At 33.4% G+C, this 27280-nt stretch overlaps 3 protein-coding genes and 1 non-coding gene across 4 annotated transcripts; 2 read left to right on the top strand and 2 right to left on the bottom strand.

Moving 5' to 3' along the window:
• The first annotated feature begins 472 nt into the window (after nt 1–472).
• LOC110423671 (putative LRR receptor-like serine/threonine-protein kinase At1g56140) lies at nt 473–8442 on the top strand. The gene is made up of 21 exons (XM_089784900.1): nt 473–507; nt 1118–1189; nt 2358–2429; nt 2535–2606; nt 2725–2799; nt 2916–2987; nt 3111–3182; nt 3318–3389; nt 3486–3557; nt 3705–3770; nt 4067–4129; nt 4388–4432; nt 4588–4649; nt 4775–5154; nt 5314–5509; nt 5589–5753; nt 6383–6501; nt 6617–6827; nt 7143–7374; nt 7783–7933; nt 8043–8442. The coding sequence occupies exons 1-21, from the start codon at nt 488–490 to the stop codon at nt 8424–8426; spliced, it is 2673 nt and encodes an 890-aa protein (XP_089641026.1). The 5' UTR covers nt 473–487; the 3' UTR covers nt 8427–8442.
• Nucleotides 8443–12087: 3645 nt separating this feature from the next.
• On the bottom strand, nt 12088–12169 carry TRNAS-AGA (transfer RNA serine (anticodon AGA)). Its single transcript has one exon. It is a non-coding gene; the product is annotated as a tRNA-Ser (tRNA).
• Nucleotides 12170–12858: 689 nt separating this feature from the next.
• Nucleotides 12859–13425, top strand: LOC110423931 (uncharacterized). Its single transcript, XM_021438366.2, has one exon. It carries the CDS (start codon nt 12959–12961, stop codon nt 13163–13165), a length of 207 nt encoding a protein of 68 aa, XP_021294041.1. The 5' UTR covers nt 12859–12958; the 3' UTR covers nt 13166–13425.
• A 113-nt stretch (nt 13426–13538) lies between these two features.
• LOC110423930 (putative potassium transporter 13) lies at nt 13539–18876 on the bottom strand. Its single transcript, XM_021438365.2, has 9 exons — nt 18215–18876; nt 17323–17554; nt 16978–17226; nt 16667–16717; nt 16130–16390; nt 15990–16042; nt 15617–15731; nt 14931–15185; nt 13539–14842 (listed from the first exon to the last, which is right to left on the bottom strand). Exons 1-9 carry the CDS (start codon nt 18254–18256, stop codon nt 13863–13865), a joined length of 2238 nt encoding a protein of 745 aa, XP_021294040.1. The 5' UTR covers nt 18257–18876; the 3' UTR covers nt 13539–13862.
• Nucleotides 18877–27280: the final 8404 nt, after the last annotated feature.

Genomic DNA, 27280 nt, shown 5'->3' with positions numbered 1-27280 from the left:
TCCTTATTTATACAATCATAATCATAGAATTTTTGGATATTCCTCATTGTAATGTTGAGCTGTGTTCTTACTTTTTCATTTTTGTTTACCTCTATAGTTGTGATTTTAAATTATGTCGATGCTATTACTTTCAGGAGGGTATTTTCTCTAGAAAAGCGAGGAAAGATACCAGAGGAGCTTTTAGCTTTGAGATTTCTGACCTTCTTGTATGAATACTCTCTCTCTTCTCCTCATGTAAATCATTTTTATAAGACAATAAAAAACACTAACTTCTAAGATTTTACGAATGACAAATGGTATACAAATTTTATTTTTACATATTAATATACATGGATATATGTCTTTTAGTCATGGAAACTGGTTAGATTAAACATACTAATTACAAATGGAGTTTTAGAGAAACTAATTATAACCATTCATTGTTTGGTGATGTAGGAAGATTGATCAAAACTTCTTCACTGGTCCCTTGCCAGCATTTATTGGAAATATGTCCAGACTAGCGTTGCTGTGAGTACTGAAACATTATGCCATAAATGCATTATTTTCATTACCAGTTGATGTTATTTCCCACAAATTTTCCAAGTCTAGCAAACTTTGTGTAGGTTTTCAGGCCTTCAATGGGTTTCCAGCAGCAGTAGTTAAGAATTAATTAACAACACAATGGAAAGAAGGAAAATAGAGTGCTCCTTATTTTATGCATAATTCCACTTCAATTTGTGTGGCCTGATGTCTTTGCTATCTCCTATACATGTAATTGGCTTATAGTCTAGTGGTAAAGTTTTTAAATATTTAATCTAATTACTGTCAAAAGAAAGGTGGCTTAATTTTATCCTGAAAGTTAGGCAATAATATAGTTGTGTTAGTATAAAAGAAAGGTGGCCTTTATACTGTTAAAAAGTTTCCTAGTATGAATGAAGTCATTTTTTGACATATGGTACAAACTCATCTTTTTTTTCCCTTTTACATTTATGTATATTCATTTTTACTTTATGAGAATGGCAATTGTATGTGCTCATTTGAATAGTAAAATGCGTCTGATTTAAATTATTATTATTGGTATTTTCTTATTTAGTAAGAGGTGTTGATTCTTTAAATGACACTTAAAATAAATTGACAGGTCAGTTGCTCAGAATTCATTATCTGGACCCATTCCAAAGGAGATTGGAAATCTTAAAGAACTCTATATGCTGTAAGACTTGAAGAAATTCTCTACAATGAATTATAAATCATCTTGTTCATAAAACATACTTCTTCGTACAAACAAATATATGATTTTTTTTATGCTATAATACATGATATTATATATTTATATATATTCCCTTGAATTAAGCTTAAATTTTAGAGTTTTCGGTTTTTTATAAGAAGAGATTATTTTAGGTTTTAGAATATAAGTAGACTCCTTTTTCAAATACGTGCGTGTGTATGTAAGATGGTCACAAGGTGAAAATTTAGGGTGTAAGATGTCTTAACTAATTGTTGCTTAATTCATTTATTCTAGCTGATGTTTGGAAGGAAACTGGTACCTGTAATTTGCTAGATAGGTTCTGGACAATCTACTTTAGTGTTGTGTTGCTGTGATATCATGAAAAATATCAGCTCTTTTCCACAAAATTTAAAGAAATAAGTGAGATTTCTCTTCTTTTATGGATATCTGTAATTTCTTTTTTTTTTTTTTACTCAGAAGATAATGCTGTTGGATACATAACTGTAGATATCCTGCTTTATTAACTCTAAAATATAAATTCTTTTTTTTTCTTTGTTAAGCCAAGCTTTATTGATGCATTAAATGATACAATAAGAGGCTGGACAGGTTGAAGCATAAACACCAACAGCATTGTGTTTGTCTTTAAGAACAGTATATAATCTGTTTCATACCACCCAGAACAACCCCTACAGTTACCATAATAGTTCCCAAGAACTACACGCAGCCCAGAATAAATTAAAGAGCCCAATTCTTTTATCCATTGTCAACCAATTTGTAGCATTACCGCCTCACACTTACACCCAAGTGACAAACAAATCTAAATCTGAGGTATAGTTAAAAAAAGAAGCACCATAAAAGAGAAAAATAGGTATTTGGTCAGTCAAAATATTAATTTCTTAAGACACTTGATATTTAAAGACTTAACTTTCCTACGAGGCCCTTGATTTGAGAGTAGGAAAATCTAAAGAAGTGATTTCTTGTTCTTCCTTTTATATGTTAATAGTGCCTTATTTAAATATGTATGCATGCCTATCCCTCTATATCTATGTATGCATGTGTACCTACCATACATGTAAAACCCCATATTTTTCTTATTTTTTAACAAAAAAAAATAAAAAATAAAAAAAAAGAACCGATGGTGTGTGCCATGCAGGTCTCTTGGTATTAATAATTTCTCTGGAACGCTCCCTCCAGAGCTGGGTAATCTAGTTGAACTTCAACAACTGTAAGTTATAACTTTCTCTCTAGTTCACTTTAGGCATGTAAGTATTTCATTAATATGTTTATGATCATAGAAAATTAAGACAGCATTGGTTTATGAATGTGACAGTTACATTAACAGTTGTGGATTCACTGGTGAAATCCCCTCAACCTTTGCTAACCTTCGAAATTTGCAAATTGTGTAAGAAAGACCAAGGAATCATGATTCTTTCATATGCTTGCTGCTTTTTGTTTCTTCCGCTCTGGAAAATTGCCTTTGCTTACCTTGGCTTGGTAATAGTCAGCTTGTTGAATTTCAGGTATGCATCAGATAACGCTTTAACAGGCAAAATACCTGACTTTATTGGCAATAACTGGACAAAGCTTGCATCATTGTAAGTTTTCAAAACATTTTTCTTTGTAATATTCAAAAAAGACAAAAAAAAAACAGATAAGAAAAATCAGCCCTATTCTTATACTTTCTTGAATTGTCTGTCAAATGAAACTACAGGAAACTTGAAGGGAACTCTTTCGAAGGTCCTATACCATCCAATATTGGAAACTTAACCTCACTGACGATTCTGTGAGTAAACATTTTTTTTTCATATTACTTCCACGACTCCAAGGCCCCCCAAGGCTCTCTTTCTCTACATAGTCACACATGAATGCATGTAATATCTGATATGTATGTCTTTGAATCATGTAGGCGAATTTCTGGTATATACAATGGGAGCTCTTCTCTTGATTTCGTTAGAAATTTAAAGAACATAGCCGACTTGTGAGTTAAACATACTCTTTAACATCTTGTTCTGTCATCTGTGACTCTGACTTTTTTTTCTTTAATATTTCATGCTAGCTCTTACCTAAATTTATTGACTAATAAACTTTTTTTTTGGTTTCTTTTTTCCTATAGAGTTCTAAGAAATGTTTTACTAACTGGTAGTATTCCGACTGATATCGTAGAATTCCAATCTTTACAAAAGCTGTAAGTTTTTTATTCACAAATTCACTGCTAGTACTGTAACTTAGTTACAAGTTTTCTCTGCTTTATTAATTTTTATCAATTTCTTTTTTCATCCAGGGATTTGAGTTTCAACAACTTAACAGGCCAAATTCCAAGTGAATTGTTCAATATGAATTCTCTTACGTACTTGTAAATTCGACGAAACCATCCCCTTCAATACTTGAAAATCTCATCTATGTCAGGCTTATCTATAATATGTGTTTCTGGCCTAGTGCTTTATCACCTGACTGACATTCTTTCTTTTGTTTCTTATTTTCATGCTGTTGAAATGGCCAGGTTTCTTGGAAATAATAGTCTGTCAGGTACCCTTCCTAGTCAAAAGAGCCAAAGTCTAAAGAATATGTACGTCATCATATCACAATACTGTATTATTGAATCAGTTGCCAGCAATTTTCACTCATTGAACCATTTTGAATCCCAATCAAAGTCATCTCTGTCCATGAGGAGTGATTTTTAAGTTATGTGAGTGGGGGATGATGAATGATGAGTGATGTTGCTTGTGGACACCCACCTTTGATAAATATCTATAATTGTAAAGCCATTGCATAGAGTCCAGTGAACTGAGGCAGTTGAATTGTATCCTGGTTATGTGATCGGTGTTGCTTCTCACTTTTAACTAATGTAATTCTCTGATGCAGAGATGTATCTTACAATCATCTATCAGGAAATTTGCCCTCATGGAGAGACTCAAGCTTACAAGTGTATGTCTCTAAATCCATGACACTTCCGTATCTTTGTTCTCCAATTTTAATACTTAGATTTGAGCATGAGGCTTTCTGGTGCTCAAATGGAGCATATTTTTTCATAATTATCATTAATATAGACCTAATATGCCTAAAAACAATGAATGTGTCAACCGGTCCCATATTTGACACACACATTTGGGATGAGGACATTCATCAAATATTTACAGACTCGGATTAAGAGAATAAGAGATCGTTTCATGGCATTCTATGTAGGAATATGGTGGCCAACAACTTCACACTCAACAGCTCAGACATAAGGTGAGTTATTGCCCCTACCACTCAGTTTTTATCTTTCCCTTTCCACCTTTTGCCCATGAGCAAATGGCTGCCGGCCTGCTGCTGTTGCAGCTATGCGATGCATTACTCTTCATATGTCAAATCCAAATGAACAATAATATTTTCAAATTCCACAGACTTTTACCAGGATTGCAATGCCTTCAAAGAGGTTTCCCATGCAACAGAAATGCTCCACGATGTAAGCTTAGCTAAAACTTTTGTATCAGTCCATATTGTTGAGGTTTTAATTATATATAGAATCCTGGGGAGATAATGACAATTGCTTTGTTATTTGCTAACCAAATCTGAATGTTTGCATGGCAGATGCAAACTTTGCAATCAAGTGTGGTGGTCCACAGATGACTGCCGATGGGATACTTTTTGAGGCTGAGAACAGTACTCTGGGCGCTGCAACGTTTAATGTAACCAGTACACAAAAATGGGCAGTTAGCAACGTAGGTTTGTATGAAGACAGGGAGAATCCACTGTATGTGCAAAACACTTTTGCACAAGTGAAAAGCACCAACACTCCAGCGATTTATCAGACTTCAAGGATATCCCCTGCATCACTAAGATACTATGGCCTAGGCCTTGAGAATGGGCCTTATACTGTAAACTTGTTCTTTGCGGAAACAGCGTACCCAGATAGAAGCACTCAGTCTTGGAAGAGTCTAGGAAGGCGTGTTTTTGATATTTATATTCAGGTATTTCTCTCAATTATATACCATAAACTTCATTCCTTCTATTTGCAGTGTTTCTATGAATACAATTATGTTCATTTAATTTTACATATGAATACAATTATGTTCATTTAATTTTACATTGAGGACTTTTAATGTTATATCTCACCACTGCATCCCTAGGGATCCCTCAAAGCAAAGGATTTCGATATCTCAAAGGAGGCAGGTGGAGCTGAGAGAGCAATTACTAGGAATTTCACTGCTAATGTGACAGAGAACCATCTTGAAATTCACCTGTTTTGGGCTGGTAAAGGGACCTGCTGTGTACCAGAATTCGGTTACTATGGTCCATCCATCTCAGCTATTAGTGTTGTCCCAGGTAAGAATCTTTATTTAAGATTCTTCAAATGTGCTTGTCTTTCGCTTGCTGCTCCTGATGCCTCTTTTTTGTTGCTCAGACTTTATACCAACTGTTAGTGGGTTACCCCCGGGCACTTCTAGCAGGAAAAACCAGACAGCATTGATTGTTGGTATCATAGTTCCTGTTGGAGTTGCAGCTTTGATACTGATATGTGTGATTATTTTCTTTAAGAGAAGAAAGAAATATGATGATGATGAGGAAGGTAAGGGCATCCATACATCAACAAGTACAAAGTACATACTCGTGATAGTCTTTATATATCAACAAAATATGCGAGTCGATTTCAAAAGTATGAAGTAATTCTATTTATGGTTTTAGATTCTGTCAAGGGAATTTAAGAAAATTGACATTTTTCACTTTTCAGCTGGGAATAACTAGTGGATACTTTGTACATAGAAATTCTCTACACTCTTGATAGCCGCAGTTCATGAATTCTCTACACTCTTGTAGATATAATAATATATGTTCTTTCAGAAAACTTAATACCCTGTCATCTAGTGATAATTAAATCGAGAGAAACAAAGTAATCTTAATATCTTGGAAAATTAGCTCGAACATTTTGATTTCTTAGCCTTCTTCCTTTTGTACCTGCAGTTTCTGTAGAGGTCCGATACATCTGTTAGCACCTTTAGATCTCTGTTGAATATCAATTTTTAAAAGGGAACGATCTGGTCTTCTAAAAGGCCTCCTGAGTTTAAATTTGTGATGCTTCTCCAATGCTGGCACTATTTACAAGTCCTTCAACATTATATTAAATATTAATCTTAGAGAGTTTTTTGCATTTCATCACTACAACTTACAGCCTACTCCTTGCCTCACTTGACTTTTCAGTGCTTCTCGCAATTGGTCCTAGACCAAACACATTTAGCTATGCTGAGTTGAAAGCCGCCACAGAAGACTTTAGTCCTTCAAACAAATTAGGAGAAGGGGGATTTGGAGCAGTCTACAAGGTAAGCTATGTTTTACATTTTTAGCATGTTATCATGATGCTGGCCTGACATGTAATGAAAAAAGTTTGAGAGGATGACTTATATTTCAACCTTACTAAGTTAAGGTACCTCATAGGGTACACTTTCTGATGGGAGGGTAGTAGCTGTGAAGCAACTTTCAGTAGCATCTCACCAAGGGAAAAGTCAATTTATTGCTGAGGTAGCTACCATATCAGCAGTGCAACATCGCAATCTTGTCAAACTATACGGATGCTGCATCGAAGGGAAAAGGCATCTCCTTGTTTATGAGTATCTTGAGAACAAAAGCCTTGATCAGGCACTCTTTGGTATGATGACACCGTATAATTCTCTCATGCTTCCTCTGTTTGGACTTTGGAACAGACGAACCGTAGATAATAGGTTCTCTTCACTTACAAAATTGTTAGATAATGGATCTAACTTATTATTTTACTACTGGCTGTTGCCGAAACAAATGAAAACATAAAAGAGTGGATTTTAATCTTATGATGAACAAGTGCAAGATTTATTTTCCCTTGTTCAGTCTTTTGCAGGAAAATTCGATTATGCGCTTGCCAATTTATTCCATCGTTGATTACTCCCTAGTGAACTACTTAATAAGATTTCTGGCACTATAAATGCAGGACGCAGTGACTTGCATCTTGATTGGGCAACCCGCTTCAATATCTGCTTAGCAACTGCAAGAGGGTTAGCTTATCTTCACGAGGAGTCTAGGCCACGGATTGTACACAGAGATGTTAAGGCAAGTAATATTTTGCTTGATGCAGAACTATGTCCAAAAATATCTGATTTTGGATTGGCAAAGCTCTATGATGACAAAAAAACGCACATCAGCACTCGGGTTGCAGGAACCATGTAAACCTCTTAAGCCTTTAGCTCAAATGTCCTTCCGTCATGGCTTTTTTAGTTATTTGTTTGTCATTATAATATTCTTTTTATAAACTGAGCACACTTATACTAAGCCAGTAGTAAAATGATAAAACTTTTGCAATAAAAACAAGTAATGACAGGTTGGAGTTAGCTTTTAAATTGTTGCCGACCACCCGTCGTCCTTTTTACTTGTCTTTTGTAATTATTATGCAATTGTTAGGCTGATGGTACTACTCTCACTATTGCCTCATGTACTAAATTTCAAAGGCTTGGAGGCTTAGCATAGACCTTACTTCTATCTTAATTATTTGACTCCAAGGTTTCAGTAACAGAATAACTAGATATAAAAATTTTCTGGATAAACATTCACCATGTGATTTAATTATCTTGAAGTGGCTACCTGGCGCCAGAGTACGCAATGCGTGGACATCTCACTGAGAAAGCTGATGTTTTCGGCTTTGGTATTGTTGCTTTGGAGATCCTCAGCGGTAGACCTAACACTGATAATAGCTTGAAGGATGACAAGATCTATCTTCTGGAATGGGTAAGTATTAGGATTTTTTTTTTTTTCATTTGTAGTACTCATTGTTTTAAAGCCTTCAAAGGACTTAAAAATTCATGATGCATGAGATTTATTTCTACAATGTTTCCAGGCATGGGCTATACATGAAAATAACCAAAGCTTGGATTTGGTTGATCCAAATTTAGTGGAGTTGGATGAAAATGAAGCTCTCCGAGTGATGGGAGTGGCACTTTTGTGCACTCAAGGATCACCAACGATGCGGCCGCCCATGTCTCGTGTCGTTGCTATGCTTGCAGGAGATATTGAAGTGAGCGGTATTATAACAAGGCCAAGTTATCTAACTGACTGGGATTTTAAGGATTTAACAGGCAGCTTTATGACAGAAGATACACAAAACTCCATAGCATCTGAGAATACTGACAACAATAGTAATATCAACATTAACCCAGGGGCAGCACCAAATCTTTCTTCAGTAAATGTCACCGAATTCAGTGACATTATGGAAGGAAGGTGAGAAGTGTTGGACATTATCAACGATAACAGCGGAAGAATGAGAAGAAGAAAATCTTTTGAATAAGTATGCATGTTAAATATAATATCTGTTTAAATAATTATATATATTTAAAAAATTATGTCAATAAAAAAACATTAAAAAACATATTTTTATTTATAAATAAGATTTAGATTTTAGAAAATGGACGAACAGAAAAATATTGTAATCTTTTTTTCTTCGTTCTTCAAATTTTTTTAATATTGTTTTCATATTATTTTGTTGTAAGAAAAAATTTTTCCTTTTATATAAAGAGTACTGAGTAAATTGATTTCGTCAATGTAAAACGTAATCGATCACTAAATTTTATTATATTAATAAAATTTATCTTTTGTAACCATTTTACACATCCAAATAAATAATCAATAAAACTTTAGAAAAGAGACATAAATACACACCTTAAAATCATTCTCTAATATTTGTTGTTTTCAGTTATGTGTTCTGTGAGAGGTGTAAATGTCCTCGCTACTTTCCTCTTTAAGACAGAACTTTGCTAACTTTTCCTCTCTTTTTTTTTTGAAAGTTATAATTCATTTTATACAGGAGAAGGTCTCTCCTTCTGCAGACAAGATTATATGTCCATAGATTTTCAAGTAAATCTATTGACCTAGAATCATAGCCACTAATGTATATAAAAGATTAGTGTTTGGTAGTTTGCTCCCACAAGACTCAGCTATACAATTATAAAAAATTCCTCATGTAACCAAGAGGATCCAATTTTTAAAAATTGACATCTAAACAGATGATAGACACAATAACTTTTTGATCAAAAAGACTTTCACACAATAACATCTTCTTAATTAACCACAATCACTCTTTCGAAAACTGATCAGAAACGAAACAACATACCAATGTAGGTAACCATGGACACCACAAGATCGTCCTCAGCCTGATCAAAAACCGCCAGACCTTCTTTGCTTCACTTGACCCTTCATTGTCTAGTGATTATTATTGATGCATACCATAACTATAAAGAATATTGTGCTTTTCAATATATATATATATATATATATGTGTGTGTGTGTGTGTGTAAAGAATGCCTTTGTAAGTATAATATAATTTGTGAAAGGTGCAGTAATTCAAAGATGCATGCCCCTGTTAGGTAGTACACTGTTAGCAGCCTGCAAGAGCATTGACAATGACTATCACCCTGTCAACCTTCCAGGAAGAAGAAACCATCAATGTGATTAGTTCTTCTGATAACATTGTTTTGAATTGGAATTTGCTATTGAATTTAATTAGTAAAACCATCAGGAATATTTTCTAGGACCAATCTCCATCCTGGTATACTTGGCTGCAAAAGAAAACAGATTGAGATCAAAACATGAAGTCAAATGTGTAAAACCGAACCCTGGATTGAATTTTTTTTTTTTTGTTTATAAGTGCAAAACCAGCTTAATTAATTAAAAACTTTGAGCAAGCTGCATGGATGGTAGGAAACTTATTATTGACCCATATTTTCCTTTTCATTGTAAGGGAAGGGAAGGGTAAGGACTAAGGATTCTTTCCGCGATAAAAAATAATGAAAATGTTTACTACCTAAATCTAAAGTAATTGATATACATTGAAATTAACTTATGACTAAAATTTCGATCGAGAAAGATGAATGAGAATTAGTTGAAAAAGAAAAATAAAATATTTAATGTTTGATTTTAAGTTTATTTAAAAATATTTTATATTAATTTAGAATCAAGTAATAAATATCTTGGCTAATTATGAGCAGCGAAAAAGATGGATAGAAAATGTTGATGAATAATTAAATCAGAAACATCTGAAAGGAACTCAGAACATGCTGCCAGCCAAACTGATAAATATTTTGCAAGGACACTTGATTGTAGTTGACGGGGTAAAAGTCAAAACCGAAAACTATCACAATTCACGAAGTTATTTATAGTTTACAGAACATGTAGAGGTTGGAGAAATAAAAACATAACAAAATTAAGAGTAATGGGGTGGTTAACTCCAGGACTTTGATTAATCTGTCCACACCATTCATGACTGGCACTGATGGCAGTGTTTGTTTTCCTGATTTGCTGTAAAATCATCGAGTATATTTAACCAAACTACATGGCTATGTATGTATCTCATAGTCTTGTCATGAGCTCTGTGGTGAACTTTTATAATCAATCAAGAATTATTCCCAGAGTTGTTTTCTCAATACCTAGTTTGTAAGAACATTAAAAAAGAAAGGCAAATTATTGATAAGATAAAAAAGTCAAGTGGGTGCAATTTTCCTGGAGCTCTCAGTGACATAAATAGACATTCATGGTTTAAAATTAAAGACAATTAGGCCCTCTGCGTTTGGTCTCTCTCTCCATTTGATGAGCATATAGCAGAAAGTTTGTTTTAAACAACTTCTTTTTTCCCATTCTTCCTCCAGATAAAACTGTGGAGCAGACATCATTATCCATCAAAGAACTTTCATCTCGTACTGCAGGTAGCTCAAAGGGAAATCTTGATCATCCTAAATATTCCTGAAAGAGAGCAAGACTGAAAAATGGGATATGTGGTGATTGTTCCACTTCCCATGGTGGTTTTCTTCATTCTCTTATCCTTTGGTTGATACGCTTTAGGGAGGCACAAGGGGCAGCAAGAAGGGCAAGCCATGGCTGCTCAGCAGCTTGGCACTAATTCTCAGTCACAGACGATGATTGCGGTTGCAGATGGTGTATGGCCACAGGCACCCCTCCACCAGCTCCTCAATATCCTGCATTTCCTTCTCCTTCTCCCCATCATCCCAATCCAATCTACTTGAAGCAACAAAATGGAATGAATGTTGTTTAAAACTCCTCTTTAAGAGAAGAAGTGAGAGCATCAACAATTCAACAAATATATATATGTTTTTCCATGTTATTTGAACTAAATAAGCTCTTCATTGTTTGGTGAGGTTTCTCGATGTCAGAACTATTTTTTTCTATAAGCTATTGTGATGGATTGAATTTTTCAATTTTCTTTTCTCTTCGTTTTGGTTTGGTGAAGAAACCAATTTGATTTGATGTCTTCATTACTTCAACTGAAGTGTGTCTCAAATCTCTGCCCAAACAAAAAAAAAAGAGAGAGAGAGAATAAGAAGAATGTGACTCAAATATACTGTATGCATATACACAAGGAAACGTTGCAACCGAGTAGCAACGAAATGACTTATGGGGAATCAAAGATAAATACATTTCTCTTGGATAGGAATTTAGATAAGCGAAGGAGACAGCAGCAAACGCTTTAGTTGGTGATTATTGATTGATCTCAAAGTAAGACTTATGGGGCATTGACTTTAATTTAATCCCTAAAAAATAATGCTGATATAATGGTAAGTCAACCAAAAGTCTAAATCATTTTTTCCAAAGTCAATTCTTTGTAAATAAACTGGGAAATTTAAATTTAAAAGTTTCATGTGTGAAGTATGAACTGTGGGGTAAACAAAAGGAAAAAAAAACCTCTTACCAACCAAAACTTCAATTTTTTTTAAAGAAAAACCTAACGGGCTGACAGAAATTCTTGGCCCAATGTGAACTACAGGCCCAAGTAGAAGATGGACGTCAAACCATGCCAAACTTGGGTTTGGATTTGGTCCAAGCTCAACATTACCCTTTGACCTTTTTCATTGAAGGGATATGTATAAAAACGATGGCGTGAACGGCAGGATTCGAACCTGCGCGGGCAGAGCCCACATGATTTCTAGTCATGCCCGATAACCACTCCGGCACGTCCACCTGTTTTTGCTCCTTAAAGCCATCCTCATCACCAGTACGACTATTTATAAAAAGTATACATTGTTTTTCACACTCAAGTAATCCTATAAAAGTATTGTAGAGTGGTTAACCAAAACCAAATTATACTGGTTAGCTTGTGAATTCAAAAGAATACTTTAAAAGAACATTATTTTCTTGCTTCAAACTAATCAAAACGTTGAAATTTTGGGATATGGAGGTTTTTTCTTTTATCTAGTAATTTTGTTTAATCGGTGAATTTAACCACTAGGATAAAGTCGAAAAATTCATGATTGGTTGCACAATACTTGGTAGCCCTTTTCCCATCAAACAAAAAATAAAATATATCTTTTAGAAGAATCTTCTTGGTAAATTTGTGGCAATCTTTGATTTTCGTATTGTTGCTACTAAATTGAGCTTGATTAGAGAACAACCTTCACTAAGTGGAGGCATAATAATAAACTACTCTCCTAAGACCCGAGGAGAATCGGAATGTCGTGATTTGGCAGACAAAGGCCCCTTCGCAAGCCAACTCACCATGGTACACTTTCTCAGTTTCTCCACTGGAAATGCCAAAGTTACTTTGGACTTCTGGCCCACCAAAAAAAAGTAGCCGTTGGAGGCTTGAACGTTAAGCATACTGAGAGCAAGCACCTTTAAAATCCCACCCACGCCACTCTGTTCTAGGCAGAATCTGAAACCTCCAAATTCTTTTGAAGAAGCCAAACTTCTTATAACATATTCTCCCCATCCCCTCTCTTTGTGAAGTCTTCTTGGGTTGGTTGAGTGAAGATGGGCATGGTGGTAGTGATCTCTCTGCCTCTAATTATCTTCTGCATATTACTTGGTGTTGGGTGTTACTTCTGGGGAAGAGCTAAAGGGAGACAAGATATCCGCACCAACCCTCAGATTTATGGGGTACCAGCTCCGCCGCCCGGTGCAACAACCTCTTTCCCATCTCCTCCACACACCAAGCCTGACAACTTGGCCAATGTTTGATAGGGGCATCTCAGAATTGAAGTTACAACAAGAATAGATTTTATATCTGGGTTCCTTTAAAAAACAATTTTTGGGTTGTGTGTTTTTGTTGCTTATACCTGTGTGAAATTGAGATATGTTGTGTTGGGTGTACATTGGTTGAATCATGAATCAATAAAGATGTATAGCAGCAATAAATCTATTTTCTGATGCATAATTTGGTTTTAAGTTTTGATGTGAATCGTCCTTGCTTGACAAAGATTAATCCACTTATTTCATGATGCATAATGTTTGCTGATGCTATTAATCCTTAAAAATTAAGTGTTAAGTGGTAGGAATTTGTTGTTTCTAAAACTGTTATTAAACAACAGAATAGGTGTTACAGAGAGATGGGACAAGGAAGACTGCTTTTTGATTACATGTTCTAACTTCAATCAAGGAACAGCCAGAGAGAGATCTGAATGACACTATGAAAAATTATGATTACATGTTTGCGTATTCCTATAAGGCTAAATCTGCAAAACCTCCAAACCTAAGAAAACCTGTATTATCTGTAAGAAAACCTAAGCAACGTTTAAAATCTAATTACATGTCTTTATTACAAAAAGTGTTAAAATTAGGCAGTTAGGTCAATTTCCCTCCTTTTGCATCGGTAGATCCTTTCCCATTTCAATTCTGTTCAAAAATCTTTACCTTCTTTAAAACCTTGTGCCATGATTTACACACGATAAACCATTCCTACTTCGATCAGAGAGGTGTGTGGGATCCCAAGTGCTGTGGCTGGATGCCTACAGTTCTGTCTCAAGAACCTATAAACAATGTTTATGACAAACTTCTTCAAATACGAAGATGTTTCACTCGCCAAAATACAAGTGCTACCCATCATATATGCCAGACCAGATTCCCTTGCCTCTGTCAGATCCTCCAATTCCTTACTACATCCCACTCCACGAAATCTCACTGTTCTCTTGCTAGCTCTGCTATTGATTCCATTCTCAAGCCCCAAAGCAGCAACATCCTCTGGTGGACTTGATTGCCGCTGATTCAGGCCGAACTCCATTCCTAAGGCTCCAACTTCACTATCATCACTGCCGCTCTGTAAAAATTCTGCCACAGTTTCAATCAGACGACTCTCAAAATCATGACTATCCTTCCTTTCATCCTTGTAACCGTATCTAACAACACATTGGAAAAGCCGGAACTCTGCTGGGCCAATGCGACTTATAACATATCGCTGATTGAGAGGAACTTTAGGAACTGTGAGAGATCGAATAGTAACAAATATAAGGATACGGTGAAAGGCAGGAAAGTTGGTGACAAAGTGGGTAAACATTGGTGGGACCCCTGTGGTCACATTTGAGTAGATTAGGCCTATTCCAGGAACACGATTTATACCCAGGTTTGGGCCCATGCTTAGAAGCATATCCAAGCATACCTTGTTGTGTGACTCGTAAGAGTGTTTCTTTAGAGTCCCGTAGTGCCATATGCACATTGTAGACAGAACTATTAGGGAGAAAATGAGAGGGAACCAACCCCCTTTATGAACTTTTGCAAGGCAAGCGGAGAAGTAAAACATCTCCAGGGACCCAAAAACAATGACAAAAGCAACAGCTCCCAAAATGTTCCTCTTCCAAACCATAACGATAACCAGAAACATCAAGCAGGTGGTAACCAACATTACAGTAATCACTGCAAGGCCTAAAACAAGAATAGCAACAAGTCAAAGTTGAATGTGAGTGAACTGCAGGGAGAAGAGAGGCATAAGAGAGAGAGCTCAAGATTGTACCATATGCATTGCCTATCATGTCTGTATCCCTATAGCCAGCCACAACAGCAAGGCATAAAACCATCAAGATCCAATTCACCTCTGGTATGTAGATCTGCCCATGTATGTGGTTTGATGTGTGTATCACCCTGACTCGTGGAAAACACTTCAAAGCCCTACACTGGCTGATTATTGAGAAAGTAGCAGAAATAATTGCTTGACTCCCAACAACTGTTGCAAGGGTTGCAATGATAAACACTGGCCAGAATACAACCTCTGCATAGAGAAAGGGGGGGAATTTTGCTATGAGATTATGACCCAAGCCCCATGTACTACATCTGATAATAATGGAAAAAGTACCTCTTATTTTCAGCCTTACTAGTATCTTTAACACTCCTCTATGCCATAAAAAATAATTAAAAAGCAATAGTGTCATTTGCAATTATATGTAGCATTATTTGATTGGAGCAGATATTTAAAGATTTAAGCAGTCCAAACTTCTTTTTTTCACTCAGCAGTAGTCAAGACTTGAACAAGTACCCTTTAAACTCATCCAAAAGGCTTACATAGCATAAACCTTTACAATTGTGCTTGCTAATCTATATGGTTTACATTTTTTTTGACCAAACACAGTAGACAACAAACCATCTTTTACTCACAGAGCAACAGCTCTCTAGTGAATTACAAGACTCATTCATTTGATTTACCAGGGATTGATTTATAGAAGCTTCTCTGAAGGTCCTCTTTGTGCTTGGAGAGATACGCAGCCTCACCCATATACGCCAAAATTAAGCAAGGGTAGACAACAACAGTGAACGCAATCTGTTCATCAGAAACATATGTTAATAGAAATCAAGAAAGCAGATCATCATGCTTTCACATAACAAATAGGCAAATATGTCTACACAAACCACTGAACAAACAAAGATAGAAAACAGAGAAAGATAAGAAACATTCACAAAGACATTTACAGTTTTTGCAACAAGCAAAAAATAGGGGAACAGATGATAGCAAGCATTTGATGGCTCTCATTCATTTCCAAATTATTCAAACGTTTTACATTCAAAGGTAAGAACTTACCCGGATGGAAAGCTGGGAAAAATGACCAAGATCAGCAAACATGGCCTCGGCACCTGATTAATAGAAAGAGGGAATATTCATTATTCTAATCAAAAATACCTTAAATGAAATGGGTTTATCTTGAGGGGTTATTGACGAACCTGTAACACAAAGAACAATGCCTCCAAGAGAACTCCATCCATCTTTTCCAGTCTTTTTGAAAAAGTTATACACATAATATGGTGACAGAGCACTGATTACACGTGGATTCCAGTGTATTATGTTGTAAATTCCAACGACACTAATGCAAAAGAGCCACGCTAACAAAATAGGAGCAAAAAGAAATCCAACCCTACGAGTCCCAACATGCTGAAGTTCGAACAGCCCCACTAAAATCACACATGCAATAAATACAGTATAATCTGCATGAAAGAAGCCAAATTAAGGATGTGAATCCATTTTATTGATCAAAGATGCAACTTAACTATATTAGCTCCATTCAAATGGGAGTTATGGAAACTCCTGTCCACGTGTAAAATGCTAACTAGCTTTCCTGCAAATTTCCAACTAGCTAGCAACTGGAAGAATGCAGTTGGGCTGGCTTTTAGATATATCTGTTATCGGGAGCAACTTGACTGAAGCAATTATAAACGAATTCTACACTCTAAAGGAAGCTTGAAAATGCTAGTTTGACTTACTCTCATGAAGACCGGTAGCCTTAATTTTGATGCCATTAACTGCAGAAAGAACTGTATAAAAAATGCAACTCATTCGTAAGTGCAGGAGGAGATCATAAAGGAGAAGAAAAAATTCAGCAGATGAAGTAACAAGATGCAACTTTTTGTGATTAGTACATCAAGAAGCAAGTAACAGTTATATTCAATTTCATAGGGTTCATCTGCAAAGCAACATCAAAATGACCTGTAAAATAATCTAACTTCCAGATTCATCCTTCTGAAAAGAATTAAAGGTAATCGAATTCCAAGTTATCCAAGGAGAAAGATAATACCAGACATTGATGGGGTTAGGATACCGTCACCAATAACCATGCTAGTCCCCAGGAGCACAAGTAAAAGCAAAACAATACGGGAACTTTGATACTTATCAAAGAACTCTTTTAAAATTGAACTAGCTACAGTTTCCTTCCTGGGTAGTCCAGAGTTATAAGCAGATATGTCATCATCAGGCACATCAGAAGCACTCAAAAGACCAAGCTTTGCACGCCGGCAAAGCAATGAATATAAAGCAAAGGTTCCACCTGCAGGAATGAGGCTTCCTTCAGGAAATTCACACTAAATGGAGCTATATTGGTCTCAATAAACAAGGTGATAAATATGCAGGACTTTGAAAGCACCTTCACCATTATCATCTGCCCCTAATACAAATATAATGTACTTGCATAGAGGGATTAGAGTCAAAGTCCAGAAAACCAAAGACAGTACCCCAAGTATTTCATCATCTTCCTCATGAAGGCTCAACCTCCCAGAAAACGTGCTTTTATAAACATATATTGGCGAAGTGCTCAGGTCACCATAAACAACACCAAAACTCTGATACGCAAGACATAAAGTACTCCTGTAAAATTTCTGCATGTAAAACAAGCATCAAACATATTAGAATTTTGGCTGAGCAAAAAAACACATATTAGAACTTCCTCATTCCTTATCAAAATTCTTTCTTGCACATAATAAAATATGCGAAAATGCTATGGTATGCTTTCTAAACATCTCCAATAAGTGGAACATTAGAAAGAGAACAAGCACGTTCAGTAAGTCACGTGCAGGAAAAAAAAAAACAAGCAAATTAAAATTCAACTTCTTTTGGAACTTCATATTTTTCAAAGAAATGATGTATTTGTTCACAACGTAATATTAAAAGCTAGTAGGGAACTAATATAACAAACCGGCAACCAAAACCGAACTCAATAAAAATTGAATAATAACAGAAAACTATAATGATATTTATAATGGAAAACTGAATTCAAAGGCAACGTGAACTAAGCCCAGTCATCCCATTTAGTTCACTTTAGATAATCCTATACAAAAAATATCATCAACATTAACAAATTCAAAATTCCTTACTTTTCTTTCACATTTTCTCAGAAAACAGACAGAACCCAAAACTAACAAACACGAAAACTAAAACCACTACGAAAAACCAATAAAAGAGAAGTACCCAGTTAAGCAAATCAACAAATACAAACATAAAAATCCCAAAAATCTAAAATTTGAAGGAAAAAAAAGTACCAGCCGAGACTCCCGGGTCACGGACCCGGCTTCCGGATCCATACAACAGTGTCACTTCTTCTTCTTTTTACAGTAAGCAGAAGGAGCTCCGAAATGGGTAGCGAAAACGAAACCCCTAAACTCCAAAAGAATTGAAGAAAAGGGCTTTGAGATATCGAAAAAGAGAGTGTAAAGGTGAAGAGAGGCAGAGAGAGTTGTAAAATAGAGTGTTTTTTATTTTTTCCCTCTATTTTGGGTTCTAGAGAAAGAAGAAAAAACAATGAGTTCGATTTGGAGAGAGGCAGTTAACAATATTAATAATAATAAAAATAAAATGAACGTGTGAAGCAAGGAACAGAGACTTTTTTTTTTTCTCTTTTTTGAAAGATCGGAACAGAGACTCTTTCTCTTCATTCTTTTGAAGGGCGCCAAAAAACCAAAAACACGAACTAATTTCGTGTCAGCTTCCTTTCTCCTCATCTGTTTATGCTTTGATCTTGTATTTAGACATTTGGTTTCATTTAGTCACTATTTTGGAGAATATTTTCCATATATAAGGAAATTTTCAATTGGTGGGAAAACTGAAAGTCCCAAAGGTTGCACTCACTCCTTTAGAAAAACTCTATTGAAAAATGTTTATGGAAATATTTTGCGCTGTACGTCGTGGGTTTCTTGTTTGTACGAAAAGATAAATAGTAAATACGTTTTTTTATAATTCCATTTTCAGCAGTGGTTCCCCTTTCTCCTCCCTTTTCAATTGGAGTGAACAAAATACCAAAAAGTCACATGGTTGGAAATGAAATTTTGACTTTTGTTTTTAACTAAAATTCAAGTTATCATACTTTCAAAAAATATTCAAGTTATTAATTATTTATTTAAAAATTATTGATTGTATTATGAGATGTGATATAAATATTCAAAGATGATAAAAATTGATCAAATTTAAAAACTCATTTTGTGAATCGATTCAAAATTTAAAAAAATTAACTTAAATTTTTAAATAAATAACTCAAATTGTCCAATCTGAATCCATTCAATTGTCAATTATTATACATTCCATGCTTATAAATATAATTTTTTATAAAATTTTAATAAATTAACATAAACTTGTAAAAGAGGTTTCAATTATACAGTCTTAATGTATCATAACTCATGAAAGGAATTCTACTAATATCGATGGCTGGTCTTAGCAATATTTAAACTAACAAACCAAACTCAAGCCTAACAAATTTAAACCCATGAAATGATCTAACTCGCCTAACATATTTATTTGCTTTCTTTTTTTGGGGATAGCCTAGTCGGCTAATCCCATTCTACATTTTACCATTATCTAAACCTGAGGTATCCACCAAAATTTTTTCATCTAACACAGCCTTTAGCTAATGTTTTATAATCTACATTTATTTTGCTTTGCATTTATTTTGTGATTTGATTTGATTGGATTGGGAAGGATTCCTTTGCATTAATTAAGAATCATTAAATAAATAAAAAAACTCACCAATTTGGAATTTAAAATATCCAAAATCTCTAATTGACTGGGGAATTGAGATGGTATTCAATCAACTTCATTTGTAGACAAATGGAGTGACTCCATATTTTATGCAAAGGGCAAAGAGCATAAAGAATTGTATTATCTCTTACAACATAGAGTTTCCATGCTTTTTAACTTTGTATACATCAGGAATGTCTCATACATATATATGTTATATATATTAAAAAAAAAACGGTCGTGTGAGAATGCCTGTGACTCCACAATCGGAAAATAAGAATATTCTCAAAGGTGAAGAGTACATACCGAATCTATTATGATAGAGGCCTTAGCTAGCTCCCATTATATATTACATAATGTGTGTATATATATATATATATATATGTTGGTAGCTCTATAATTTGATTTTATTGCTAACCATGACAAATTCAACAATTATGAAACATTTTATTTGTTATGGATAGGATAAATATATAAACGGGTGTGACAAATATGGAAAAACCAATCTTATACTTTTTGGTGAAGCCTATAAAATTATAAATTTGTAACCTTAAAAAGATAATAATTGAGCATTAATAACAAAAACAGAAAGAAATTTTCAAAAAAAAAAGTTAATAAAAAATTTTGAAATTTTTGTTGTATAATGATAAGTTTTAATTATTATTATGAAATTTTTTGCCAGAACAAAATGATAAGGTTGGCAAAACACATTTGTGCAACTTGGGATCTAACCTTCCTTTGTGCCCAAAAAGAAAACTTAAAAGGAGGGCTATGATATTTTACATCAATGACGAGTTTTTAGATTTTGAAAACTGATTTATGTAAATAACACATTATAATAATGTTCATTTATAAATTATTTTTATTTTTATAACTTCATTTATGAAATTTAAATATCATCCATATAAGAGATGATTTTACATTTAATAGTATATATATCACATAATTTATATTAAACAACGAGTGAAATATATTAGCTAGATAGATATTTTAAAGGTTATGGATAATAATAATAATAATTAGAAAAGTGTTAAAGAGTGGCAACATAAAAGCAAAGGGCTTGGGTACGGGCGAATTCCAAAGGGTATGTCATGCATTACCTTTTTATAATGGCGACAATTAAGAAGAAAGGAAAATTATGGACCATGGCAGGTGAAGGCCACAATTTGTACTTAGCTGAGGAAAAAGCCAAAGGAGTCTTCAACTAAACAATTCAAAGAGCTGCATGTGAAAAGCAAGGGAAGGAAAAGTAAGCAGTTTTCTTTCCTTCTTTCGCTTTGGGAAGGCAGAAGCATTGAATATGAGACAGTGACATTGGATTAAAACTCGACTTAGGATTCCATAAGTGAGAAACAGGCCACTTTTATTTTATGGTATAAAACCTATGCCAAACATTTGGAAAGCTTTTAAAGGCGATAAACTAACTTTTGACCGAATCAAAATTAGTTGGTTGTTTTCGTTTCTTTCTTTTTTTAAAAAATTATTTCAAATAAATCTTCTCATGCTCTTGGCAGCAGATTTTCATGGCTACTATCAGATCAAGCTACCAAGATGTCGACCAACGACGGTGGTCGATGGCAATCGACAAATGATGTCACATCCATTGTTTTGTTTTGACTTTTTTTTCATGGAGGAAGGAAAACCAAAGCTTAAGAATGAAGAATTTGTTGTTAATTACAACCTTGGATCGGACGTGCATGCCTCTTTGTGTGACTTTTTTTTTTTTTCAATTGCTAAGCAAGATATATATATATATATATATATGTTTTTAATTTATTGTTGATTACATATTTATAAGCATATATTTCACATATATGATTTAGGAGATTTTATTAGTTGATCAATATTGGTGATATCTTGCAAATTATTATTAACATTTGACATATTCAATTATTTTACTATGTGATCCCTTGAGCTCGTTGTAGAGTTATATCTAAATATATAGACTTATATATGGTAAGGAGCTCTTCTGAAGGCTCATATATATATATATATATAATTCACAAACAATATGAATTATAAACAATGTCATCATGTGTATTAAACCTATTTCGAGTTCTATCATGATTTTGTTTTTCTACTTCAAATTTTGAAAAAAAAAACTTATGGGATCAAAAAAACAAATTACATAACTTATAGTGCCAGTAAATAATAATCATCATGCAATGTTATTAAATAAAAGACGAAGCTTTCAAAAAGTTCTTTCAAAGCACGTAAGAAGCTTTGAAAAAGCTTTTGGAATTATGAATTAAATTTTAAGACTATTTTTTTTGTTAATCTTCTGTGGTCTTGTTGATTGCTAAAGGTCATGAAAACAAATTTATACTATATATATATGAATTTTGTTCAAGGACCTGGCTTTGAGAATGTCAATTTCATGAAATAATAAAGGTGTATATGTAATCAGTCTAAATCTATGCCATCATCTTCTTTATTTTTTTTTTCTTTTTACACACTAAGTCGTTCAATGTCATCATCTATGCTGCTTGAGATAAGCTATGTCGACAGCAACAAACACTTGTAAGATTGTCAATGGCAAACCAAAGCAAACAAAATCTCTTCTTTGCTGGTTTGGGAAAAGACCAAAAATAAATAAAGACTTATTCTTTTCCTTCAACTAATAGATTATTAAAGAATTCGGGGTAAGTAAGAAAACAATATCTCAAATCAATGGCAGCCAAGTATACATATAGAATAAGATAATGGGACTGAGAACAACTACATCAACATCCCTGCTAATTTTCCACCATCTTTCCATTTTTTTCAACAAGTGACATGTGTAGAAATACTACTCTTCTTATTTCTCTCATTCCAACATTTTAATTGTTTATTATAATTTGAATCAAGTTATGAATCAAACCATCTTTTTCAACAAGTGGCATGTATAGAAATACTACTCTTATTATTTCTCTCATTCCAACATTTTAATTGTTTATTATAATTTGAATCAAGTTATGAATCAAAGTCTTGCCCCCACCCCCCCCCCCCAAAAAAAAAAAACTATCATAAATAATAAGTAGTAGGAGAATATCTTGGCATTTCCCAATCAGATTGTTAATTAAATTAAAATACAAAAAAAAGAGATGAAATATGAAATTGTTACGTGTGTGAATACATTTATATAATTTTTATTTCAACAAACAAAAAGGGTGATCGCATCAAAATTAAGGGAGTTGAATTTGGAAATCGTAGGAAAACCGATAGTACAAATAGATCAACTGCCAAATATATTTGACTTTTTATGGCACAAGTCTTTATCTTCCTAGCAATAGCCTCAATTATATTTATGCAGTGTTTGAAGATGGAGTACTTGGCAGCTTCTGGAGTTGTCATTGGAATCTAATTTTTCTTTGCTAGTTGTTAGTCTTTGATTTTGTCCAAGAAAAAGGGGAAGACATTTAATTATAAAGACACAAGTAGGCTTTTAAAATGATGTGACAATAAAGATGCTAATGCTCTCCAACAATACCTCATGTAAAAAATATTGTTGTTTTTGCACCCTGCAATTGCTTCCAGAAATTAATGACATGGACCCAGTTATGTGGCTATATATGGTTGCAGATGGAACCAAGCATATACCTATTGAATGGCTATTTAAGTATTTAACTTAATTTGAAAAGACTAGGAGATCCATGCACTGTGGAAAGTACTGAAAACCAAGCTTGGATATGGTCATTTTCAGATTGAACGAAGTGATAGCAATTCGTACATGTCGTGCAAGTCAATGCCTTCTTGGCTAAATAGAAATTAAACACGAAGTCCAAAGGTTTGCTATAAAAATATGCAGCTGAATCACCCAACATTCCAGTGGAAGACCTTGAGACATAGAAACGTGAGGAGTTTCTATCTTATCCTTTCAAAGAAATTAATGAAATTTGAACAATTTCTCATGCTTATCCATGCTAACTGAATATTATTATTGATTAATGTATTGAAACATTAGCTGGATTGGGAAGCTAAAGATCTTTTAGTCATTTTCCAAGGATGTTTTCTGAATATTAGAAGAATGGAGTCAATTAAAAATGAATATATTTCTCTACTTCTTTTGAATTTTGATTTTGCTTTAGCAGGAAAGTGAAAAACGTGATTGAGAAAGATATTTTTATTTTGTCCACCTATGAAGGGTAAGCTCAAACGTTTATGGTGATGAAGGTGGTCAGCAAAATATGTGGTAAGCTCAAACGTCTATGGATAATGATCAATGATAAAATATTATTAGAGTCAATTTGGGTATCATATTAATGTCATATCAAATATTTTAATAAATAAAATAAATAAGATAATTTCATTCGAAATGAAGACCTTGTAGATTTAGATAAGAAAATATATTATGAAATTTCATGTCAAATAAAGAGATAAGAATTTTGTATTTATAAGCATGAGTATTAAACATTTCAATGAGTTAACATTTTAGAGAGAGGATAATAGCACTATAATATGTGCACACTTTTCAAAAAAAAAACTTAAAAAAAAACTATAATATGTGCACTATGTAAAAACAATATTAAAATATTAAAATGCTCACAATACAGATCATTATATATAGCTTTTGTATTTTTTGTATTTCATTTTGCGAAAAGTATGAATTATGTGGCGATGCTTTCATGTAACTGTTTCATTCTTTGGACAAGTTCAAAGGTATGTGTTAAAAATAACTAATGATGGCCCTTTAAAACATGCCAACATATTTAATGTTTGAATGAAAATAATTGATAACTTATTGGTTCTTAAAAACATATCAACATGTTAAAATTTGAATGAAATGATATACTATTAGCTTAATACAAGTTATATTTGTTGACATGGAATAAATATTTATAAAATTATTTTTAATTTTTTGTTACTTTGTTTACTTAATTTTAAAGAATAATTTTTTTTTAATTGAGAAAAAAAAATTAAAACCTTATTCTTTGAATAAGATATTGTATCTTAATCAATGAGTTAAATATTAAAATAATTTTTTTATATAAATTTAATTTTATTTAAAAAAAATAAATTGAAGATCTTTAAATTGAAAATTTTATTTCTTAACCATGTAGCCAGGGTGTCCTGCAGGGGACAAAAGTTAAATGACCGTAGGTACAGGTCATTAGGAGGTTGAGTAGACCAGTTTCCAAGGAGGTTCGTATAGAGCAGGTAGGGCTACCCAATAAGGCCACACGGTAGGGTTCTTACCTAACAATGTATTAAATAAGAGAGTTACACTTTTGGGTTGCCTGGAATTGGATAATATCTTGTACAAATATAGCACATATTTCCGGAGACAAGCAGCTTGAATTCTCACAGCATTATGATTTTGTTCCCCGAGTGGCAATCAGTATCCCTTGGAATCTCATTTTCAAATGAACTCATTTTTCAATTTATTTGGGCTCAGAGTGTTTAGAAGGTCAGGCTTTATGTCTTCAGGCTTATATATTGGCCCAAAGTCAACTTGCTAGGCTATGCGCCTAAACATTGGGGCTTGATGCTGCCATTCAACTCAATTAACATTTATATTGGGTTTTATTTCCATTCCACCCAATGATTTTTGCTTTCCCGACAGGATATTGTTGGTTATTACGTGCCTTTGTACTGTTTCTTCTCCATTTTCTTCAACTCAAAGGTGAGATAGATGTCATCGTCCGTAAAACCGTAACACGCACAATTAGCAAAATTAGTCGAAATAGCATTAGAAACAAGTGTCGTACACTTTTTAAGGCCAAATATTAATTTTAAACCAACATCGATTGAGGGTCCATCAATAATCAATGGGTCACATACACACCATGCCACCTTATTTGTAGAATTATGGGTTGTGCGTAAGGAAGATTGCACAATAAACCCAGCTTCAAGTTGATTGCTCAAATAGAGTAGTTTATAGAATTTTTACGTATAGTTATCTATTTATTTTAGTTATAGTGAAACTTTAAATTAATTATAAAATATTTATTACTTTAATCTTCTCCTAAACTATTAGAAGTAAAGTTGGTTAAAGATTAGTGAAACCCTATTATAAATAGTCTCTTATTCCTTTAGGAAAAGGAATTAGAGTCAATCACCACAACCTATGTTCAAGCATTTAGGCTTTAGGTTACTTACTTAGAGTCCTATTCATTTGTTTTTCTCTAGCCCAAAGTCTTTTCTTTCGTTATAATAAATAATACTCTCTACAGCGTTAGGAGTAGGAATTAAAGTCAATTGCCCGCTATTATAAATAACACGAAAAGCAATTAGAATCAATTGCCTCGTAATTATAAACAGCACTGCACTTGTACGATTCAAGCCTGGTCTATTTTCAAGCAAGTCAAGCATTTAGGCTATTTGTTTAGACTATTTATTTTTTAAAAAAATAATATAATTTTTTTTAAATTTATTAAGTTTTTGTTTTTGTATCTTTGTGCAAAGCTTTTAGGCTCTAGGTTATTTGCTTAGAATATTATTTTCTCTTAAATCTTTTCTTTAAAGTTTATTAAGTTTTTGTTTTTGCATATTTGCTCAAAATTTTAAATTAAACTTATATAGATTTTTAATTCTTAAATTTTAAATACCATGCGGAGTTTGACTAAAATTTCAACTCTTATCATCCTCCAAAATATAAAAACGTATTTGATTTTCAATTATTTAGATTAAAAATCAAATCAATATTTGTTGAATTTACAGGCTAGCGTGCTTGAGGAAAATAACAGCAGACAACATCTCTGCTCTGGGCAGACTTGACGTGAGGTTTAGAATCTTGCAAAATCCACCTTTCTTTTTCCTTCTTATTTTACTTTAATAAAGAGGAAAACGTTTCTTTGGCAATACATATCCAATGAAATTGAGTCACAGTCATGCTTAAAATTACAAGTTGTAATTAATTTTTGTGGGCAATCAACAATCGTTTTTCTGCTTCTGCTTAAAGGCACATATGAGAAAATAAAAATTTAAAAATAAAATCCATTGAAATACTCATTTACGAGACAGTAAATTTATTGATAATTTTATTTTATATTATTATAAAATTCTTTTTTTTTTATAATTTTACTAATTAAATTGAGGTCACTTAACTGGTGTTGACAGCCAACTCAAAACTTTATCTATTGTTGGGGTTACATTTAAATTTTAAATTCATAATTATTAAAAATTATTTTGGTTGATATATTTTTTTAAATGAATAAAAAAGATACAAATGAAATTAAGTAATTTAACAACAATAAAAAGGGAATTATTCAGTTGATAACTTAAATTCTTCTTGATTGTGTTCTATGTTCCTACGTTACACATTACTGTCATAAACACTTTAATTATATTTATAAGATAAGAAATAATGTGTTATACAGGTAGCGGACTTACTTCTAGGTAAAATAAAAAAAAGATTTAAATTGTGCTTAAGATCAAATTAAGACCAAATAAAATCCAAATTAAATGATTTTATTTGTATCCAAATCATGAATTATTTGTAAGATTGAGTTGACTTTAATTCGAAGTAGATCAGGATGGAGGAACTATCAACTACATGCTAAAACAGTGTCGAAACATTTGTCGGCATGCACCATGCATCATGCACCGTCCCCTGGCGTTATGACATGTGTCCACTTCGCGAACAACAGACTAGCAATTTTTTCGTCATTCTCAAAGGC

The sequence above is a fragment of the Theobroma umbraticum genome, unplaced genomic scaffold (assembly GCF_002168275.2).
Source record: "Theobroma umbraticum cultivar Fairchild unplaced genomic scaffold, ASM216827v3 scaffold_204.0, whole genome shotgun sequence".
In the NCBI taxonomy this organism is placed as follows: Eukaryota; Viridiplantae; Streptophyta; class Magnoliopsida; order Malvales; family Malvaceae; genus Theobroma; species Theobroma umbraticum.
This window is presented reverse-complemented; position numbering and strand designations above follow the sequence as displayed.

Bases quoted from the DNA above. Each gene is read 5' to 3' on its own strand.
- LOC110423930 (XM_021438365.2), bottom strand. From the start codon at position 18,256: ATGGATCCGGAAGCCGGGTCCGTGACCCGGGAGTCTCGGCTG. The intron at 16,391-16,666 runs GTAAGTCAAACT...TCTTTCATGCAG, and splicing joins GGCTACCGGTCTTCATGAGA to ATTATACTGTATTTATTGCA. The intron at 14,843-14,930 runs GTACAATCTTGA...TTCTTGTTTTAG, and splicing joins CATGATAGGCAATGCATATG to GCCTTGCAGTGATTACTGTA.
- LOC110423671 (XM_089784900.1), top strand. From the start codon at position 488: ATGTCCAGACTAGCGTTGCT. The intron at 4,433-4,587 runs GTGAGTTATTGC...CAAATTCCACAG, and splicing joins CTCAACAGCTCAGACATAAG to ACTTTTACCAGGATTGCAAT. The intron at 6,502-6,616 runs GTAAGCTATGTT...GGTACCTCATAG, and splicing joins GATTTGGAGCAGTCTACAAG to GGTACACTTTCTGATGGGAG.
- LOC110423931 (XM_021438366.2), top strand. From the start codon at position 12,959: ATGGGCATGGTGGTAGTGATCTCTCTGCCTCTAATTATCTTCTGCATA.